General features: G+C 37.8%; 1 protein-coding gene across 2 annotated transcripts in view; it reads left to right on the top strand.

The window, feature by feature from the left end:
• BICC1 (BicC family RNA binding protein 1) overlaps positions 1-23109 on the top strand; it is a 333570-nt gene that overhangs the window by 117345 nt on the left and 193116 nt on the right. For both annotated transcript variants that reach the window (XM_025397700.1, XM_025397701.1), the window contains exon 2: positions 204-250. In XM_025397700.1, the coding sequence (XP_025253485.1) occupies positions 204-250 (47 nt within the window). The remainder of the gene's footprint in view (positions 1-203; positions 251-23109) is intronic.

Genomic DNA, 23109 nt, shown 5'->3' with positions numbered 1-23109 from the left:
TAACCTAGAGATGTGTAATTGATGGATTAGTGTGCTAGTCTTTACCAATTTTGCATCCCAGTGAGGCATATTAGCAGGCACTGAGCTGTGGGAGAGCGAGGCTGGCATCTTGTTTGCTTTTGCATCCTCATATCTGATGCTCGAAAGTTTTTTGAATACATACATTGAAAAAGTATTTTAAATGTGCACATTTTTATTTACAGCTGCTGCTGAAGGGAAAGGCAGAAGTGGGGAAGACTTTTTTCAAAAGGTAAGTTGCCTTTTACTCTTGTCATGGTGATAAGTAAGAGGAAATATACTTATCTCAGCAGCTACCCTAGAAGCCCCCAAACGTTCCTCTTCATGTGGAGGAGAACAGGTTTCCATAGGGGAGCTGGAAACAGAGCTAGCCAGGAAAAGGGGGGATGCTGTATGAGACGTAACCATTCCAAGAAGGCTCCTTCCAGGGAAAATCTAATGAAATTTTTGCTTGAAGGCAAATAAACAAAATGTAAGAGGGCTCGGAGGTGGATCAATTCATGTGGCATTCATACGTCATTTGGCTGGCATGTGACATAGGAGGGGTGTATTGTGCAAGGTGAGGTACACTATCCTATATGATGAATATGGTGGGGGATCTTTTCTAAAGATATTTAAAGTAAAACAAATTTTAAAATGTTCTACTGGCCAAATAGAATGTGCCGGACTACGAGTTTTCCACCTTACTTTATAGGCTCAGGCTGTTGCAGTTTTGGTACTATCCCCCCTGACTTGGTGTTATCTGACATTGGTTAATCTCCAACTTACACTCAATACCTAAGCATTTCAGAATGCCCTGGCCTTAGCTGGGGGCAGGGTTAGCAACCAGGATAAGACAAGGGAAGACAAATAGGCTGGGTGCAGTGGCTCATACCTGTAATCCCACCACTTTTTGAGGCCAAGGCTGTCGGATTACTTGAGTTCAGAAATTGAAGACCAGCCTGGGGCAGGGCATGGTGGTGTGCACCTATAATCCTAACACTTTGGGAGGCCGAGGTGGGTGGATCACTTGAGGTCAGGAGTTTGAGACCAGCCTGGCCAAAAGCCTGTCTCTACTAAAAATACAAAAGTTAGCCAGGCGTGGTGGCAGATGCCTGTAATCCCAGTTACTTGGGAGGCTGAGGCACGAGAGTCCCTTGAACCCAGGAGGCAGAGGTTGCAGTGAGCTGAGATCGTGCCACTGCACTCCAGCCTGGGCAACCGAGTGAGACTGTGTCATAAAATAGGATAGAATAGAATAGAATAGAATAGAATAGAATTATCCAGCCTGGGCAACATGGAGAAATCCCTCCTCTACAAAAACAAACAAACAGAAAACTGAAATTAGCCAGGTGTGATGTTGTGTACCTGTACTTCCAGCTCCTCTGAAGGCTGAGGTGGGAGGATCACCTGAGCCCAGGAAGTTAAGACTGCAGTGAGCCATGATCGCACCACTGCACTCCAGCCTGGGTGACAGAGTAAGACCCTGTCTCAAAGAAAAAATAAGAAAAGAAAAATAAAATGAAAAAGAAACAAATAGCAGAAATTATAGATTTCCCTTGGGTTGACTCTGATGGTAAAAATAGATGCTATCTGTGAAAGGATTCTTCTTCATTGTTCTTCTTTAACATCATAGATAGATGTAAAAAGCAGATGCTTCACCTTTGTGATTTCAGACATTTTAAAAGCTGAGTCAAAATATGGTGTATGTGATCATAAAGGACTTTCATTCTTAGATTTGCTAATATTTCTCACTGTTTGCAGAGACATATATACATTCCAGTAGTTTAAATGGAAACACGTTTGAATCCAGGAACATGTATGTATCCCACAAACTATGAGTTAGAGTCATAGATTCTATTCTTGGTCACAGATTAATGAGGTCTCTGAATAACTAGATGGGAGCACATTTTATCTTCTCATTTTTTTCTTTGGTTCAATAGGAAGTGTCTTTTCCATAGACAGGTGTCCATATAGGATTTGCATACTCATCCAGCAGAAAATCTCTAAGTTAGAAACAGCCCAAATTCCAGAAGCGTCATTTTTCACTGTTTTGACTAGACAGAAGTAGACATTATGGTTCATCTACAGTAGAATGAAGTAATGGAGAAATACTGAATTGTCCTCCAGGAACTTGCATGCAGTCACACGTATTCTAGTTTTACATAATGACATTTGGGGAAACATTTAAGAAATAGGCTGCATTGCCGTTCACTAGCGTCTTTGAAGAAATATTTTTCTCTCTCTAAAGTAATGCAAATATGAAGGATCTAGGCTTATGATTGTAATGTTTCTTAGTTTTTACTTTGAGGTGTACATGGCAAAAGTTAAAATCTCCTTTAGCTGAGTTTAAACTTCAACTACTCAACTTTTCTAAGCCTGGAAGGATATCTACCTAGCTTCATAGTGCCTCTCCCTACATGGAGATTTGAGAAGGAGTGTGAGACTTTCATATATAACTTTATGTTTTTTTGTACCATAAAAATATGTGTAAAATCATAATATGACTAAATTTTGCTCGATTTAATTAATTACTCTCAAAGGTTTTGAATTAGAAAATAATAAAATTAATTTTAAAAATCTTCCAAAATAAGAATTGGTATATTTCCTTTAAGAGCTTACATTTCAGTTTTACAGATAGTAAGATTGTCAAACATATTATCTCAAATTTGAAGCTATAATAGTAATTGTTAAGCTTATTATACACTTCTTCCATTGAGTCAACGTTACTGTTTTTTCCAGAGATCTACCCAGTTTTCTATACACTGTTTTACTGCATGGGTTTGAAATGATTTATTTCTCAAACACTTAATAAAGGATAAAAGGTAAAAGGCTAAGATGTTATAACAAAAAATCCCCAAAACCCCAACAATATAGTGTCTTAAAGAGCAGAGTCATTTGTTGTACTCTCACATAGCATTCTAAGGAGAGTCTTCCAGCTGGGTTGGTAGCTGTGTCCCATGCTGTCATTCAGCGACCCAGGCTCCTTCTAAGACATATCTGGGTTGTCGCTAAGCATGGCCTTCATCTCTGTTGTTGAAGCTTGGTCACCACCATGTCCAGTTGTGTGCTGGTGAGGGAGACAGAGTATTGAAGAGAGGCACACCATGGTTGTTAGGCCCAGGCCTGAATGTGGCATCTGTCACTTCCTTTCACACTCTATGGGAGAAAACTTAGTTATGTAGTCTTACCTAATAGCAACAATAGAGGGGAGGGGAGGGGCTGGGACATTTGGAGAAAAAAATTGATTTTGCAGGCACTATTCACCAAAAACGAGATTGTTATGGGAAAAAAAATGCTGTAATCAAGGTGTAATTTCTTTGTGTGGTATACTTTGAAACTTTTTGTATTTGTTTGTTAGGGCTGACATATCACAAACTGGGTGGCTTAACTATGATAAATTATCACCTCACAGTTCTGGAGGCTAGAAACCCAAGATCAAGGTGTCAACAGGGTTGGTTCCTTCTGGGGGCTGGAAGGGAGAATCTGTTCCATGACTTTCTTTAGCTTCTCATGGTTTGCTGGTTATCTTTGGTGTTCCTTGGCTTGTGGAAGAATTACCTGGATCTCTGCCTTCATCTTCATATGGCATTTTCCCTGTGTGCTGGTCTCTATGTCCAAATAAAGACACCAATTATATTGGATTAGCAGCCCACCCTTCTCTTGTGTGAGTTCATCTTATTATTACGCATCTGCAGTGACCCTATTTCCAAATGTCACATTCTGAGCTCCCAGGCATTAGTACTTCACCATATGACTTTTTGGAGGATAGTTCAAACTATAATACCTTTTAATGGAGAAGATGATTCTGTAGAAAAATTTAATTAGAAAAATTTACTAAGACCGTAGATGTTATTTGTCACATTTTGATACTCAGTCTGATCTATAGATTTTTAACTGCCTAGTCTTTTACACTAAATCTGTTTTTTTAATCACAAGTCATTTCTAAATTGTCTACAATGAGTATATAATTGACATGCAAAAAGAGAAAAAAATAATCTGTAATCTTGCCTTTTTGTTTTTGTTTTTTGTGTTTTTTTGAGATGGAGTCTTGCTCTGTTGCCCAGGCTGGAGTGCAGTGGCATGATCTTGACTCACTGTAACCCCTGCCTCCCGGGTTCAAATGATTCTCCCACCTCAGCCTCCCAGGCAGCTGGGATTACAGGCATGCACCACCATACCCAGTTAATTTTTGTGTTTTTAGTAGAGATGAGCTTTCACCATGTTGACCAGGCTGGTCTTGAACTCCTGACCTCCAGTGATACACCCACCTCAGCCTCCCAAAGTGCTGGGATTACAGGCATGAGCCACGGTGCCCAACCTGTAATCTTGCCTTTGAAAGAGAACTATTTGTACACCCTGTGTCTTTTTTCTGTGTGTATTAAAAATATATATTAAATGATTTTTAATATTCCCTGGTTGATGGGATTACAGATTAAACTATGTATTTGCATTGGATCCATTCCAGATGTTTTTCTGTGTTAAAACTTTGCAAAGTTATCTTGTAATTGTACTTTTTATTCTTTGGCTCTAACTACACTTACAAAAGGTGGGAATGGATATAACTTTATCAGTATTCTCTGTCCACTCCTAATGGCAACTCTATCTAATGGAAACACATGGAAACAATCTTCCAGGTTTTTTACAGTTCTTTGGGCAGTTGTTCATGGCTTACTCACTGTCTGTCCTATTTCCTTTTAATCAGTTCTTTTTTTCTTTCTCTTGTGAAATGACTATGGTCAGATCTTGGAGGGGAAAATGGGTTACAGTATTTTAGGTGGGGATAGGGTCAGTGATTGTATTACACATGTGACTCATCAAAGCAAACTGCGTTAGGAATCTGTAATCCCAATGGTTGAAGAAGACAAAATCCAGTCATCATTGTAATTGATGAAAGCCAGGTTTTTTTGTTGCATTGGGTTATGTACAGTATTTTTCCTCAAAGTATACATCATATATTTTAATGTAGGGCTATTTTATATTCTTTGAGTATATTGGATATTTATTTGGAAAACTGACCTATAAACCATGGCTTGTCACAAAGGCTAACAGTAAGACTGAAAAAATGAGATATTGATGGCTTATGTGGTATATTTTTAAAACTTTCAAACTCATTGTTTTTAGACAAACATTACTTTAGGTGTTTTCAGACTGGAAAATAGCAAGTGTTGTCTTCTGGGGAAAATTCCTAGGATAAATATTTGGTTCCCTCTGTACCTAAAAATGGGTGCATTAGACAGTCTTAGATGGGGACTACTTGAGTCCTTTTATTGAGGGACAGCAGAGATGATAAAGTCACTTCGGCTTTCTCCACTAGCCATTATTTTTATATTTCGAGTAGGTTATTTCCTCTAGTAATGGATATATGTTTTGGTTTAATTATTTAAAAGTGAATTCAGTTAACTCTGGCCCATGAATGTGTTTTTTCTAATACTGAGTCTTTATGCTTAAACACAAATCAAATTTGATTTAAATAAGATCCGGATATTTTAAAGCTTTAATTTTAGTATTTATTTCAATAGGTAATACATGTATATGGCTCACAATTCAGATTTATAAAAGGGTATGCAGTGAAGAGTATTTGATGTCTTGATGGTTTCTGAAGGTTCACTGAGAAAGCTGTGCAGCATTACATTGTCGGTCCCAAGCTTGAGTAAAGATGACCACCACCAATGTGTGTCATTACTAGTGAAAACTTATTCACTGAGTTCTTATTACTGATCACAATACTATCGCCCTGAGAATGTTCCAGTGACAGAATCCATGATCATGTTTTCTTTATACTACTGTCTAGATAGGGATAACTGGCTGCTTGTAAGACTTAGAAAAGAAGAGTAACTTTCCACCCCGTAAAGGCTGTTTAGTCATCATCTAGAAAGTTACTAAAGATTAGAATGGATCTTATTTTTATACCTTATGATTCGCTCCTCATCTTCTATCAAGAATCTAGTAAATCAGGGTTGGTGAGAAGAAATTAAGAAAAAGATCAAATAATTTGCTCATCATTCATTCTTCTCATCTTTCAGTTTTGTTCTTGTGTTCAGTTGAACACAGGAAGACTGGGTTTTGAGTCTATATTGTCTTAGCATGTTGTAGAGTCACCTGCTTCAAGTTGCATTGTAATGGCATATTCTTTTCTTTTATTTCATCAGTCATTTCACACACCTCTTTATGAAAACCACATATCCTGTATTATTCCTCTTTTTAAAGCCATGGAAGCAAGGAATGTCTTTCAGATTGTTTAAAAATGTATGTTTAATGATAGTGGACGTAACTTAATTACTACTGCCGTTTGTTTAATTGAATAATCTTTAATCAACATCTGATGAAAGTTTAGTCATTATTGATTAAAATGATTTCTTGAAACCAAACTCAATGCGTTGGATCATGTAGAAAATGAAATTGAATTCATGAAAATAGGTCTTTTAAGAAGGGTCACAAGACAGGACTCTGGATTACAGACTTGTAGTACAAGTAACCATGGAAAGGTCTAGTTAAGATATTTATTGGCATTAGTTTTAAAAGGTTTGGCATTAGTTTAAAAAGTTTTGTATATTATTTTGTAAAGTGTTCTCCCTTTATTAGTTAAATCCTTACATTAATTCCTGTACTTGTCAGCATTTCCCTTAATTGAAAGATCTTGAGATACAAACTTCCTTATTTATGGTTGATACTAAGATTTTGGAACTATTTTGACATTATGCAGATAAAAATTACCCTAACTGATAATACACAAAAATAAACATTTTTGTGTGGGTCAGAAGCAACTGTTGAAGAGGGTGGCATTAGCTGTTTGTGAGGAAGGAGTAAATTTGATTAGTTCCAATTTTAGGAGCCTTGCCTTTGCATCATGTGTCTTTTAATTGTCTTTTCAATGTCATGTGATTCAAATTGTCTTTGTGTCTTAGCAGGGGCGTAGGACAAACTTAGTCTTAATATATTACATAGAACATTATCAGAGACGTGTATGAAAATCCATATATAAAGATACTGTCACAGTATTGTAATAATTAAAATAAAATTAAAAATAACCTAAGTACTCAGCCATGTAATATTTGAAAAGTGGTATATCCAACATTGGATTACTATGTAGGCATTAAAAATCATACTTTTTTATAAATATTTAATGACGGTGAAATTGGTTACTAGAGAAGTACAAAAATTAGGACAAAAGGCATATAAATAGCTTGACTCACATTTTGTTATATATGTTTATGTCTGAACAGTGACTGGGCAAGAATTATGCCAAAATGTTAACCATGACTCTCAGTGGTGAGATTATGATAGGTTTTTATTTTCTTTGTGTACTTTCCTATTATGGACGCCCATTACTTTTATAATCAGGACTAAAAACAACTACCGTCTTATGAAGAAAAACAGGTAACAATAACTAGCATAGGTTGAAGTCGTTAATGGATTAATAAATTATTGCAATTTAAGAGCATGCAGTTTTTTTTGATGAAAAACATTTAAGAAGTCAGACTTCTCATCATACTGAGGTTACTTCTGTGTCTTTAATATAACAGTGATAAAGACAGAACAAGTCTCAGATCATCAAGGTGGATCATTTCTAGGTAGTGTTAGTTTTTAGAAAAATGTTCCCCCTTTCTTTCATCCATTTGCCCTTGTTTTGACATTCAGAGGTTTAAAATTTTTTAAAGATGTTTTTTACATCTCTGTGTTTTCTTTTCTTCACACCAAAGATACTTAGTTCCTTTTTTATCATATGACTTAGTTTTCAGACCCCTTACCATTCTGTTCACTTGCAGTAGCAAGATTAGTGTCTTATTTTAAATGTGGCAACAATATCTGGGTATAGTGTTTTTGATAGAGCCTGGCCAGTGCAATTGTAGTGAGGCCACAATATTCATAAGATTAAGGTGATCCAGAAGTACCTAAAGATTGTGTAACCTTTAGGCACTGTTACATTGGTCGCAGACATGAAGAATTGATATTACTTGTCATTCTTCACCCAAGGGAAGAGAAAAGATTGGCTCCAGTGTCACTGCTAGGTATATAACATGAAATGAGGATACTTCTAGACTGTTGACTGACTGGTAAAGGCCTCCATAGATGTAACTCGTATGCTGTGCCTGTCACTCTAAGCTCTTGACCTGACATGTAGCTTGGAGACCATGTGGCAGATGTGGTAGCTGGACTGTGAAAGTGTGGAAAGCCTCACTCTGGGAGATTTCACCTGGTTTGGATATTGAATTGATAGTGAGAACTCCTGTATGCTTTTTTCTTCTCTCTGGACTCCTTGAATTACCTGGGGGAAAGGACTCAGCCACAGGGTGACAGTCTTTAAGATGACGGGCTGGGTGTAGTGCCTTTTTGTCTGGCTAAAGTAATGTTTAGTAAAGAACTTTAAGCTTTACTGATTTAAAATGACTTCACAGAAGAATCAATACAGTTTAAAGCTGGATGTGGTATTGTCTTTTTCTTCTAGTCGAGGATATTGTGATCTAAATAGTCTTAGATTGATTTTTTCTCAAGTTTATACAGGTTGTTGGTGGCAGCCAGAACTTAGCGATATTCTGACTTTATACTTGACTACTGTTAATACAAGATAAATGTTGCTATTTAAATCAGCAATTATCATGCCCACATTAATGGGATATGTTTCTATAGTGAGAGAAGTTTTGCCTGAAACTGCAAGTTTTATTAAGTAGGGCTCTGAATTAGGGTCATTGTGGCATATTAGAGGGACAACCAAAAGGCTGGAGGCAAATTAATACACTAAATAAATGTATGGATTTTATAGTACTTTGTATTTTGTTTAAATAGATTCAGAATCACACTAAGGTTTGTCACTCCGGTACTTTACTTTCTAAATTTCATCTAGGAGATTTACAGTAATGATTTGTTGTCATCTCATGAATCAATTCTTTATTTGAGTTTGGGACTCTTTCTGGTTTCTTAATAATGATCTTTGGCTTGATGTATTTGGTGTTTTTGATTTTATCTGGATAAAGTATGTTGCTTTAAAATTTGTTTTTTGGCCAATTCAATTATTTCAACTTGCTTTTGTTCCTAAATAGTACTTTTTAATTTCTCAGCTTTGTAGTTTATGTGGTTATAGCTCCTACCTTCCTGCATGAAAAAGGAGAGGAGAAGGCCTTATTTTGCACCACTTGACTCAGCTTCTCTGCTTTTCCAGCCACAGCTGCTTGGGCCAGGATGTGGGTGCCACATGCAGCAACAAACCTTCTCTATACAGTTTACATGACCTGTGTGGCATGCTCTGTTAACTCAGCCGAGCCAGACTCATCTCTATTGAGTTAGGAAGCTAAGATCAGGAGTGGGAATGGGAACAGAATGGGGAGGGTCATGAGATAGCATGGAGTGAAGGAGAGGCCAGGAGTGGTGCTGTTCATTATGGGAAAGCTGGGGTTAGGAGAGGGAGAAGCTGTGAGTAAGTGGTGAAGACTCATCCACGGAGGGAAGCATGAAGCAGAAAACAGAGGGGGAAACAGATGTTCCAGAGTGAGTGATGCTCCTACTTGGAATTGGCACAGTTTGGGATGCATCTCAGGTTCTTTTTCTGTTTTTGTTTTGTTTTGTTTAAAGAGATGGGGTTTTGCTCTGTTGCCCAGGCTGAAGTACACTGGTGTGATCATAGCTCATTGCAACCTAGAACTCCTGGGCTCCAGCCATCCTCCCACCTTAGCCTCCTGAGTAGCTGGGACTATAAGCATGCACCACCACGTCTAGCTTTCAGGTTCTGATCTATAGTTATCCCTAGAGTCTTCTCCCCTTCTCCTGATGTAGTTGGGAAACTCTACAAGGCCTAAATCATGAAATCAACTGTGATTCATAAAAGGCATTCAGTTAACTGGGATAATTGTGTAATCCTCCTTTCTTCAAAGGGTTTATGCACTCACATGTTAACAAAATTTGGTGTGTGTAGAGTAGTTTAACTCCTCAATGAGTGCCCCACATTAATTTTTATCTTTAAAGGAGCAGTGCTCTTTGTATAAAAGATGCTTCTGTCAAATCTGTCATTTAAAATATATATACTGCAACAATACTACAGTAAAACATTAGACCATACTATACCAATGTATGGTGAACTCTCTCCATATATTACATATATACTATAAAAGAATAATATTCAACATATGTTTCTTTTCACTAGTCAGTTGCCAGCATTACTCAAGAAATAATGGGATCATTGACGTTAATATGTTAGGTGAAAAAAGTGAGTGCTATCCTTTTATGTTGCTGAACTTTTATCCTGCATATCAGAATTTCCTCCTTCTCTTTGTCATTGGCATTAATATTGTTTTCATCACTCTTACACTTTTGTGGGAAGTTTGTAGGCAGCCAACATGCAGAAAGGTTAGCATAGCATATAAATATTTTCTATTTTTCTTATTGGTAGTTATGGAGAATGCTTTGTTACTCTATGCCTCTCTAAGTAACATGATCCTTGAATAAATGTTTTAAATATCCTAATGTTACTCTCTCATTTTGTATGTTTAACAGTTGTGGCTTGTCCCAAACTAGCTCTTTGGCAGAATTTTGTTGTTGTTGTTGTTGGATGTAAATTTCTTCTTAAAAGGAGTTATCTCTTGGCATTTTAAGTGGCGGAAAAAAAATTTCATTATCTTCATTTTTCTGTGTGTGAAATCAAAATCATCAAGAAAGGTGTACATATGGCTTTTCTTCTTAGCATTTGCTACTTTTGTTACCCTGGATTATCCAGTTATTCGAATTTTTTGCTTCTCAGTGGGTGAAGTACTGATAAGTGGGGAAGTAGGGAATTTATTTTTTTTACTTAAAAATTTTTTTTTTTTTTGCAGTTGCAAGATTTAGTAGAGTGAAATAGAGTGAAAACAGAGCTCCCATACAAAGAGAGGGGACCCAAAGAGGGTAGCTGTTGCCAGCTCTAATGCGTGGGTTTATATCCCAATCATTGTCCCTCCCACTGTGCTCTCAGGCAATAGATGATTGGCTATTTCTTTACCTCTTATTTTTGCCTAATTAGCATTTTAGTGAGCTGTCTTTTATCTGATTGTCAGGTGTGAGCTAAGTTGCAAGCCCCATGTTTAAAGGTAGAAGCGGTCACCTTCCCAGCTAGGCTTAGGGATTAATTCTTAGCTGGCCTAGGAAATCCAGCTAGTCCTGTCTCTCAGTCCCACCTCTCAAGATGAAAACCCAAGTGCTGTGGGGGAGATTGGTCGATGACCACTCTAACTGCTTCCTGCTGAATTGGGGCATAGTAGGGGTTGTGCAGTTGAGATTTCCTTGGGAGGGGTGCCTTTGATGTCATTAACATTGGAGCATGGGCTAGCAGGCCAGTCCAGGGGTCTGCGGTAGATCTTAGTCATAGGTTACATCTGGGGCTCCATTTGAATAACCATTTGTAGTTTTACAGTTTTGATTCTGGAAGAGACAAACTTAACAAGGAGGTTAAAGATACAGGGATTGAAATGTATGGTCTGCAGTGCAGGGGATTATTTCTGTGGCACACTTCACAGGCCCTATCTGCTTGATAGTTTTGAGAAGGCCTGGTCCAGTAAATGATAATTTGGCCGTCTGATGGGTGCTATCAATGCCTAAGTGAAAGGTTTGGTGAAGGTTTTAAGTAATGTCCATTGGTTAGCTGCAGGCAAAAGTATTTTTCCTTTTTCAGTGGCTAGCCATCCTGAGGGGAGGAAACTGTGTCCTCGTGAGGTTCCCAATTCTATTTCTTCTTCTGAGTAATGGTGCTTGGTTTCCCAGAGGGGATTACCCCATACTAGGGGTCCTGCAATAAGCATTTCTCACGGAGGGTCCCGCCTTGCAGCTCTTTTGGCTTCAATATCCGCTTGGCAGTTCCCTTCTATTTCCCTTTCCTTTCCTTTCTGATGACCCTGGTATTGTAAGACTGCCACCTATTTAGGTTTCTGTACAGCCAAAAAGAATCTCCTAATGGCTTCCTGATGTTTGATAGGTATTCCCTTGGAAGTTAGGAATTCCCTTTCTCTCCATATTGCTGCATGGGCATGGAGGAATGGGTATGCATACTTAGAGTCTGTATATATATTTGCCCTTTTATCTTCTCCTAATTTTAGTGCCCGAGTGAGGGCTATTAGTTCTGCCAGCTGAGCGCTAGTTCCTAGAGTGAGGGGATTACTTTCAAATATCCATTATCATTGACCACTGCATACCCTGCTTTTTGAAGTCCTTTTTCTACAAAGGAACTTCCATCAGTATACAAGTTGAGGTCGGGATCAGTCAAGGCAACCTCTAGAAGGTCCCCTCGAGCGGTGCAGGTTTGAGCAATTACTTGTTGACAGTTATGTTCTATTTTTTTCTTCATTGTCTGGAAGATATGTGACTGGATTAAGAGTTGCACAGGTGTGCAGTCGCAGCCCTGGTCCTTCAAGTAATAGAGCCTGATATTTAAGCAAACGGCTGTGTGACAGCCACAAGTCTCCTTTAGCAGTGAGTATGCCATTCAGATCATGAGATGTCCACACAGTAAGATCTCTTCCCTGTATCATTTTAATTGCTTCAGATACTAAGACTGCTACTGCTGCCACTACCAGTAAACAATGAGGCCAACCCTTTGCCATTGCATCAATTTCCTTACTCAGGTATGCCACAGGTTACAAGCTGGTCCCTTGGACCTGTGTAAGGACTGGAGGGAGGAAATTTAGCCAAAGTTGTAACTGACAATAAGCAAGATATAGAGGCCTCTGTATTTGCTGCTTGGTTCTCTTTCTTGAGTTCATCACTAACTTTATGAAAGAAGAAAACAAAACAGAAAAATAACTAGCTTCAATTTCTATGTGCCTGTTTATTCTGGAGCTACCAGGAAACCTTAATCTCCAGTGAATAAGAACACTTTAAACCCAATTAGTTTGGAGTTGTTTTCTTAAATAGAACTTCTTCCTGTTATGTTTTCCTATTGGCATTTGTAAAACAATGATTCATGTGTAAATCAGTAGGAGGTGCTGTTTGAGAAGCTTCCTGACATATTCCTAGGTTGGTAGGTTTGAGAGCCTAAGATTTTCTTGGCTTCAGTCAGTATATTGAGAGGGGAAGATATTAACAAGATTAAGGAAGTGATAGTTTTCAGTATGTAGTTGGAACGTGGGTATGTGTGCCTTCTTATTTGAGTATTACTTTGTTGTCCTTGTCATATGTTAATATGATGGGCTACCTCATAATCTGTGGTTCCAAAAATTATCATGCCTTCTTCTAAATTCCATGAGAATATTAAAGAAGAAGTAATTTTAACTTTCAAAGAGCTTTTGTTCTGAAGGGAAAAGATGCTTGTAAGATGATGTTAGCATACATGTGTGCAGGCTTCACGGAGCTGCTAAGGACGCCATTCATGAGACATTATTGCCTGCTCTCTGAGCCAAGCACTGTACCATATACAGTACTACAGAGGGGGAAGGGAGACCCTATGGCTCCTGTCCTCAAGAGGGACATACTCCAGAGGAGAAGTGGCGCAGAAGTGCCACCCAGTGTGGCAAGAGCTTTACAATGGAGGAAATGGAGGGAGTGACTTTTTTTTTTTTCTCCCCTATTCTGAGGACTCAGGGAAGATGGATTTCTTGAGAGAAAGTGTTTGAGGTGAGTTTTGAGGACTGGGTAAAAGGAATATAACTAGTACGTTGGATGAAGAGAGGAAAGGCTCTGTGGCACAGTTTCTGAGCAGAGGGCAGAGTTTACATTAAGATACCTTCCAGACCTGCGACTCCGTGACCTGAATGCCCTAATGGAGACAAAATGGAAAGCCATTTCCAGCAGAAAGAACCAACTCATTGCCTCTGCAAAAGCAGAATAAGGAAGAGAGGAGACTGTTTTTTTCTCATATAGCCCAGAAAACAGATTAAAGGTTTTACATATATACGTGTGTGTGTGTGTGTGTGTGTGTATATATGTATATTGATATCACTTCATCTGAGCTAGTTATTTACAAATTCTTTAAGTGAACGTTTTAGAGGCTATGTAGAAGGATTTGAAATCTAAAAGTTAGGAGATCATATTGTTTCTATTCATTGTTGATATGGTTTGGCTGTATTCCCACCCAAATCTCACCTTGGATTGTAATAATCCAAGTGTCAAGGGTGGCCCCGTGTCAAGGGTGGGGCCAGGGGGAGATAATTGAATCATGGGGGACATTTCCCCCATACTGTTCTTGTGATAGTGAGTAAGTCCAGGAGATCTGGTGGTTTTTTAAATGGGAGTTCCTCTGCACAAGCTCTCTTGCCTACTGCCATGTAAGAGATGACTTTGCTCCTCATTTGCCTTCTTACCATGATTGTGAGGCCTCCCCAGTCATGTGGAACTGTGAGCCAATTAAACCTCTTTCCTTGATAAATTACTCAGTCTCGGGTATGTCTTTATTAGCAGCATGAGAACAAACTAATACAATTGTCTACTCAAAGAAGATGAGAATTGAAAATGATAGCCAGGGTGACCAAACATTTTGCAGTATAGTTGCTTTGCAGCATCTGACTTCATTAGTGCCAGGTTTAGGGACAAATTATTACTTTTTTCTACTACCTTCCTAAATGATAAATGCATTCCCAGAGAGATTAACTTTTAACTATGCCTTGAAACATGAGTTTTCAGCTATTGTGATGCCTTCATTACATTCTGAATGATAGAATTGCCAAGTTCAGAATGACAGCTGTAAAATAAATGGCATCATTTTAATTAAGTTCTGAACCTTTGATGATATGAAGTTTTAAAAAAAATGTATTTTCCAGGAAAACAGTTGGAAGTTTCGACTTTGTGGTTTACTTTTGGCTGTGTTTTATGGAAATCAAATGAAAACTTCTGAGAAAAAGAGACGAATGATTCAAATTTGGCAAGTAATAGAAAATTGGGTTCCATTTGTATAAAAGATTCCCTGAAATCATTCACTATCAGTTTAGCACACTCTGGTATTAGCATTTAACCACCAGTATACTGATGAACAAGTACAGAGGAAAAAGCCAAGGATATTTGAGATCCAGTATCATATGCAGAATAAATGTAATAACTTGTAGGGGTGGATTTTCTTTTCTTTTCTTTTTTTTTGAGACAGAGTTTTGCTCTTGTTACCCAAGCTGGAGTGCAATGGCGCAATCTCAGCTCGTTGCAACCTCCACCTCCCAGGTTCAAGCAATTCTCCTGCCTCAGCCTCCCGAGTAGCTGGGATTATAGGTGCATGCCACCACGACTGGCTAATTATTTGTATTTTTAGTAGAAATGGGGTTTTACTATGTTAGCCAGACTGGTCTCTCCAACTTCTGACCTCAGGTGATCTGCTGCCTCAGTCTCCGAAAGTACTGGAATTATAGGCGTGAACCACCACACCTGGCCTAGGGGCAGATTTCCAGTTGAATTATTAACTGGAATTCATGTTCTTGTTCCCGTTTCTCCAGTTCTACCATCGACCATTTTAGTGATAGTAAACTCTTAACCTAGAGCACCATTCTTGACCCTGGGTGCAGGTTTGTCTGAGGAACTTTTAAAAACTATTGATGCTTTAACTAGAGATTCTGATTTAATTGTTCTGAAAGTAAGGCCTGAGCATTAGTGTTTTTTGGAAAAGCTCCTCAGGTGACATTACTCTGTAGCCAAGGTTGGGAACTACTGATGTGGAGTACAAGTAAGTACAAAAAGAAGTTGTAAATTTTTGTTTATCTGTGCTGCTAATAAAAGGAAAGGAATTACATTTTACTCTTGAACAACACAGTGGCGAAGGTTGCCAACACCCACCCCACTGTGCAGTCAAAAATTTGTATATAATTTTTGACTCCCCAAAAGCTGAACTACGGATAGCCTAGTGTTGATAACGTAGTCAATTAAGATGCATTTTGAATGTTATATATATTATATAATATATTCTTACAATAATCTAGAGAAAAGAAAACGTTTTTAAGAAAATCATAAGGAAGAGAAAATGTATTTATTATTCATTAAGTGGAAGTGGATCATCATAAAAGTCTTTATCCTATCATCTTCATGTTGAGTAGGCTGAGAAGGTGCAAAAAGAGGAGGGGTTGGTCTTGTCTCAGGGGTGGCAGAGGCAGAATAAAATATGTGGTGGACCTGTCACAGTTTAAACCCCTGTTGTTCAATAGTCAACTGCATATGTATTTTGTGTATGCGTGTCAATTACTGATGGATTTAACTTTCTGTTCAGTTTCATTCTCTTAGAGGGTATACTGTGAGATACTAGTTCTGCACTATCTTAATAAATATCAAATGAAAAAAGTTCCATGGTAAGATAAGTTTGAGAAATACAGCCATTTACAGTTAAAAAATAGTTCTTTCCTATAAAACTGGTTGCAAACTGAAATGTGCTGGTTATTTGCATTTTACGCATTTGTTACAGAAATACGTAATTTGTGGCACTTCCCAATATTGTTTGATGAAATGATTTCTTTTTCTTGCTAGAAACTCCATTCTACAAAATTAAACAATCAGTGAATCATTTGGAAATCCATTTTTTTTTCACTTACTGAGATCTGTGTTAGGAATAGATTTGACCTAGCTATATAACAGAGGCTCTCTTGAAAAGTTCCTCAGCGAGCCTTATGAGAAGGGTGAGAGTGTAAATTATTTCAAGGTACACAATTCTTTCCTAAAAGATAACTGTTACCTTTTTATATCCATGCTCAGAATTTCCCTGAAAACTCACCATTGCCTTCCAGGTAAAATTAAATAAATACCCACCTTTGACATAAAATGTTTATTGTAGTCTGGTCCCTTCCTACTGATATAACTTTGTTTCCTATTGCCCCTCAACTCAAGCCCTTCTCTTGTCAACCAGTGGTATCCCCAAGCCCTGATCATTCTTGACTCTAACAGCTATAGATAAAAATATATCCCCAACTAGAAAGTCTTTTTCTCCTCTTTGTCTCTGGCCCTCTCCAGTAGTTGTATAGTTTAAAGTCCATCATTTGGCATTTTCTGGACTAGCCCAGCCTGTGATGACAGTTCTCACTTCTTTATATGTTAAACTTACATATCTGTGGTCACTTTGTTTGGATTTTCTTAAGAAGTTAATTTTCTTGCTTTGTTCTCTTGTTATGAGTTGATACACTAATACTCCAACTAGTTTCTGAATCTTGAATTGAAAGACTCAAGTGTTTTGGGACCTAACACATTGTTCTGTGTATATGGTGGGGTGAAATAACTCTGTAGAATTGTGATGTTGTGGTAGTGTATGGGACCTTAAAGATTTCTTAGTTTAGCAATCGTACAAATGAGAAGAAGACCTCATTTTTAAGTGATTTATCTGAGTCACATGGCTAGCCATTTGTTGAATCTGGGGAGAAAACCCAATTCAACACTGTCTATTATGCTGACAATTCATAACTTTAAAAAAATCTGTGCTCTTTCAAGAGAAATTAAATTTCATATTTGTCTTTCTTAATGGGAAAACACAGTAAATTAAATATTATTAAAGCAATAAGAGGTAGTGCTGTCTTGTTCCATCCTCCTGCCTCCTCACCTCCCACCTCCTCCCCAACACACAAAAAGATTCTATGGATGTTCTTAAGGAGCTGTTTTCTGAGATGGGGCCTAGGAAGTAGGTTTTTAAAATTTGGGTGATCCAGAGTCGATGATGATGTGCATTCTTCCATATACATTATTGTCTCCTCCTGTTTCTCCCCGCTTTTTTCCCTCCTCCAATTCATGCCAGGCTGTCATTTGGAATCAATAAGTGAATGTAACAAATAAGAGATGTTAATACTATAAAGAATACTGAACTAGGAGCCATGAGTTCTGGCTTTCAATCCCAATACAGTCACCAGCTATGAAATCTTGGGCAAATCATTTCACAGCTGAGCTTCAGTTCTCCTGCTTAGAAAATGGGGATAATTCCTCATAGAATTGATGTTAAAATTGGTTGAAATATGCGCTCAAAAGTGTTTTATAAAGCATTGAGCAAATGTGAGAGATTATTTGATTCTTTAGAGAAGACCCTTTCATTCTAGTGTTTGCATCCTCTGGCTGGGGGAAAGGCTGTGTGGCTGCTGGAGGGTGAGGCACCTTCCATGTCTTTAGTTGCTTGGAAAAAAAAACCCACACACAATTCTATAATATTTTTGGCAGTTTGTCTCAGTTTAAAGCTGTGATCGTAACTTTTATTTGGGGATACTACTTTCTTGATTCTTATATGAGGAAAAATTCCATTTGTTGGTTTCTTTTTATTTAAATATGTTTATGTATTTTGTATTTTAGAATACAAACATTTCCTTTTCAAGTGAAGATTTTTTTTTTCTTTTCTTTTGAGGTGTTGGTTAAGTTCTCTTGTAATAGGATAGTTGGTTGCTATTAGAAATATGTTTTTCCCTTTGTTATGAAATAGAAAATTGTCAGAAACTGATAGGCTATGGTTGGATGAGGTTTGCTACCAATAAAGAATTATCAGGGCAAACTGAACTTTTGTTTAGGATGCAAAAATATTTGTTTTGCTTGGCAGAATGGGATAAAAAGAAAATCCAAGAAACTTCTTGTTTCAGGAGCTGCCAGTTCTCTCTGTGGCTCAAAGAACGTTTCGTATCTCAGCCACAAGAATTTGCCGCTGGTTCTGATGTTCGTTGTCTTCCCTCCTCACGCACGCTTTGCTTTCAGCTTGTGGCTTTACAACCCTTCGCTATGAGGTGATGAAAGTTCTTCCAGGGCTACTCATTAACTTTCTTTTCTACATCTTAGTGGTATGAATAGTGGGAGCCTTTCATCTTTATTGTTATCAAAGCTTTTATTGAATATCGAATGCAGGGCACTGTGTTAGAGCTCTGTAAGAACATGGTAACAGAGTAGATTCTGTCAGTTATTGGTTGTGAGTAGAGGTAGTTTGTTGGGGATCAGTATAGGTACCAATGGAATAACTTATAAATTGGTACAGGAATGGTGGACCAGAGGGGATCTAGTAACTAAGCACTGTGGTAGCCAGGGGAATCACTTAAACAGGACCAGTAAGGTACAGAAGGCCTGGGAATTTGGGGGAGGTATGCGAACAGGAGGATAAAGGGACTGGTATCAGGAAATTAGAGGGAGGAATCTTGGATGTAGGATGTAGTGGAATGAAGTGGATTTTAAGGTTTCTAATACTGAATGACAGACGTAGTAACACATCTAGCAGGAGGGCCATTTTGGAGAAAAAAAAAGAATGTAATTTTAACTAATACATTGACTTTGAAGTCTAGGTGGTAAAGTTTAGAGTAACAGAGCAGGGCTGGAAATAGTGACTTATTAAGAATTAACTTGCATTCCAGAAATTGGGAGTTCATGTAGAATTGCCTGTAAGCCAGGAGTTTTCTTATTCATCTCTTTAATGTTACAGAAAATAACATCTGTACTTTATGGTAAGTAATTATGGAGTTAAAAAAAAAGCCATTTGGAAAAAAACAGCTTAAAAATGTCAAATAGGAAATGTGGGGATAAGTGTATTCTTTTCAAAATGTGGTTCTGAATTGGAATAAGTCAAGCTGCAGTTAAAGGAAAAAAACCTCATTTATTTGACTCTTGCCTTCTTTGCTTTCTTCCTGTCTCAGGCTCCTTCCCCCAACGCCTCTCCCCTTTTTGGTCTCAGTGCTTCTGAAATGTAGACACTGGTCTACACATGGGTCACCCAGAGTTCACAGACTTGAAAGTCCTCTTATTCCCAAGAGCTGCGTGTGCCTCATCAGCTTTCTCTGGGTTTTGTGGCAGGGGGTAATGAGAAAGGATGCCCGGAGGCTACTTGTACCAATAAGAGTCACTACTTGTTGTGAAAAGCACCAATGAGGAGAAAGCAGGCAGAGATAGTCCCAGTGCTGGGTATCTCTTCAAGGTCTCTGGTTCCATTATTCGTCAAAGGAGGGGTAGAACTAAATATATGGTCTCTAAAGCTTTGAAATTCTTTTCCTTTGCTTTCCCTTTCCTTTTCCCTCCCTTCCTTGCTTTCTTGTTTGCTTGTGTCTTTTTCTTTCTTGCAGTTGACAAATAAAAATTGTGTCTATTTATGGTGTACAACATGTTTCGTTGTATATATGTACATTGTGGAATAGCTAAATCAAGCTAATTAACGTATGCATTACTTCATATACTATCTTTTTTGTGGTAAGAACACTTAAAATCTACTCAGCAATTTTCGAGTATAAAATACATTGTTATTAACTAGTCACCATGTTGTATAAGAGATCTCTGAATTATTCCTCCTAACTGAAATAAAATTTTTTTAGTGTGCAGAAGATCCATATCTATACTCTAAGTGTTCCCAGTAAATCAAAATAGTGTCCAAGAAGCAGCTCATAGAGCATATTTGTTTTCAATGTGAGATTTATGTAGCACTTTTATATTTGCCAAAGCTTTTATTTTCCTAAACTCCGCAGTGCAGTAGGGCAACAGGAAGATCATCAGTGGCGAGCCTGCCATTTAAATTTTTTTTTTTGCTTTTTTTTGAGACAGAGTCTCACTCACTCTGTCGCCCAGGTTGGAGTGTATTGATGCAATCTTGGCTCACTGAAACCTCTGCCTCCTGGGTTCAAGCAATTCTCCTGCCTCAGCCTCCCAAGTAGTAGCTGGGATTACAGGCGCCTGCCACCACACCCAGCTAATTTATTTATTTATTAATTATTATTATTATTATTGTATTTTTAGTAGCAATGGGGTTTCACCATGTTGGCCAGCCTGGTCTTGAACTCCTGACTTCAGGTGGTCCACCCACCTTGATCTCCCAACGTGCTGTAATTACAGGCATGAGCCACTGTGGCCGGCCAAATTTTTTTTTTTCTTTTTTTTTTTGACACAGTGTCCTTCGTCTTCCAGGCTGGGGTATATCTTGGCTCAGTGAAGCCTCAACGTCCCAGGCTCAAGTAATCCTCCTACTTCAGCCTCCCGAGTAGCTGGGACTACAGGCATATGCCACCATGCCTGGCTAATTTTTGTATTTTTTGTAGAGACAGGGTTTTGCCATGTTGCCCAGACTGGCTGCCATTGAAATTAATCCAGAGTAACCTTCTCAAATGCAGTGTGGTAATGAGAAACAGGGTCCAGTGCAACAAGGAGTTTATGATTTTCCCTGAGCCTCATGACTAAGATCTTCTTAACCAAATTTTGGACAGAAATGGTAATTTTTCAGTAAGCATAAGATAACATTACTTTTTATTCTTTTTTTCTGGTGGGAGTACTGATCAGTAAGTTAAGCAATGTAAGCGTCTTAGGAAAGATTGGGTTGGAAAAGGAATTGAATCCACACTGTAGTTTTGTCCTGGATTTACATTATATGCCCTGCCTGTGTTTAATGACAACATTCCTTGAGCATTTTATTTGCTATTTGGATATGAAAAGGTGTTGGTTGCATAGGAAGAAACCAAAGTTATGGTAGAGTGTTTGTACCAAAATGTTTACCTATAAACACGTTGGGCTGTCATGAAATGCAGTAACTAATCTTTATCTATACTGAAGAAAGCTGCATTGTGGCTTTTTTACATGCAAAATCTTAAGGTGTTATAACTCAAGTTAGATTTTAAATAAATTATGGACTACCCTTCTTCCCTTTGTTTGTGACCTCTTAAATCTCTGAGACCAAAAATGTTTACATATGCAGCTTATAGACATTTGTTAAACCCTAAGATGGTTATTGCAACCATGGGATACTCAATTAACTATGCATTTACTCATCAAAAAAATTTTTTTGAGCCCACTAGCGTGTGACAGGTACTGAGTTGGGTCTTTGGAATACAGTGGTGAGCAATTATGATGTGGATTCTGTGATTATGGAGCAAACATAAATTTCACTGAAGAATGCAGGCAAAGTATAGAGAAATGAGTAGATAGAAAATTACTGATTATAATATAGCTATGAAAGAAACAACTTGGAAGGGACCTATTACATGGTGAACACATCAAGTAAAAAGCTCTTCCATTTTTAAACAAAATAATTTTGAGGGACAGCTAAATTTTAATCACTTGCTTCGGATAGATAAAAAGCTTTCTGAAGTATCTATTTCAACTTTCAAAAGCAGTTCTTTGCTTTTCCATTTAGAAAAACACATTTAAAAATTCTTGCCCATTAAGGATATAATTGTATTTTCTTTCAATTGTCTTTATTGGAATTCTTTTACAATTCTTCCAAAACAATAATACATTCCTTAGAGCTGAGCCTCAGCAGGAAAAATGAAGCATCTCATTTGATGTATTATTCCATTACCTATGATGTCAAGGCAGTTGGTAAATAATTTCTTTTTATAGAGCAACCACAGGGGGTTGCTAACAGTGCGATCCCCAGGAAATGATTTTGGGAAGCTCTGTCATGTGATGGCTGCTATTCATTATCTACTCTGTGTTGGACAGGCTTGGGGTTTTGTTTGCCTTTTAAATCAGGGCAACACTTGCATTGTGGTTTTGCTGTCGTGCCCTTTCTTCATGTCGGAATTTTTCTAGGACTTGTTGCAGATTCAGAGGCAGATGTTTGTCTTCCTGAGGTTAGGAGATGATTTGGCGCCATCTAGGTTGAGTTTTTTTCTTTCCTTTTTTTTTTTTTGCTTTCTTGGAACAAACACTGTTACTGAATGTTTCAAGCAATGAAAATAGCTCAGAAGAAATGGTATGGTGGTGCCTTCATACCCTTAGCTATTCGAGTATTGACTAGTCTTAGATTAATCATTTGTAATATTAAGTTCTAATAATACAGTGAAGGTTATCATTTGTATTTTAGGAAACTTAATAGCCTCTATACTTTGTAATGGAGAATGAGTTGGCTGTGGGGTTAACAATGTGGTTATATAGAGAAAACTTCTTTTGAGGGGTTCTTTTTTCAAGAAATTGTGGTAAAACACACATAAAATTTACCATTTTTAACCATATGGTCTAGTGGTGTTAGCATTGTGGGATTCACATTGTGTTACGAATTCACATTGTGATTCATATTGTGTTGGAATGTGAATCACAACAGTGTGAATGTACCTAATGTTACTATTTTGACGACTAAATGGCCACATGTTTTCAGAGAAAATAATTTAACATTGAAACATAGTTACAAAATATTTTGCAGGGAAGACACAATTTGAAGTTGTAAAGCAGTGCTGCAAGCTTACAGTAAAACTGAAATAGCCAGGGCTCTTCAAGGCCAGCTTTGCACATTTAAGTGAATAGTAAGTAGTCATTCTAAAGCTGGCATTT

Source organism: Theropithecus gelada, chromosome 9 (genome assembly GCF_003255815.1).
Source record: "Theropithecus gelada isolate Dixy chromosome 9, Tgel_1.0, whole genome shotgun sequence".
Taxonomy (NCBI): Eukaryota; Metazoa; Chordata; class Mammalia; order Primates; family Cercopithecidae; genus Theropithecus; species Theropithecus gelada.
The sequence above is the reverse complement of the archived record's forward strand: the minus strand, read 5'-3'. Positions and strand labels throughout refer to the sequence as shown.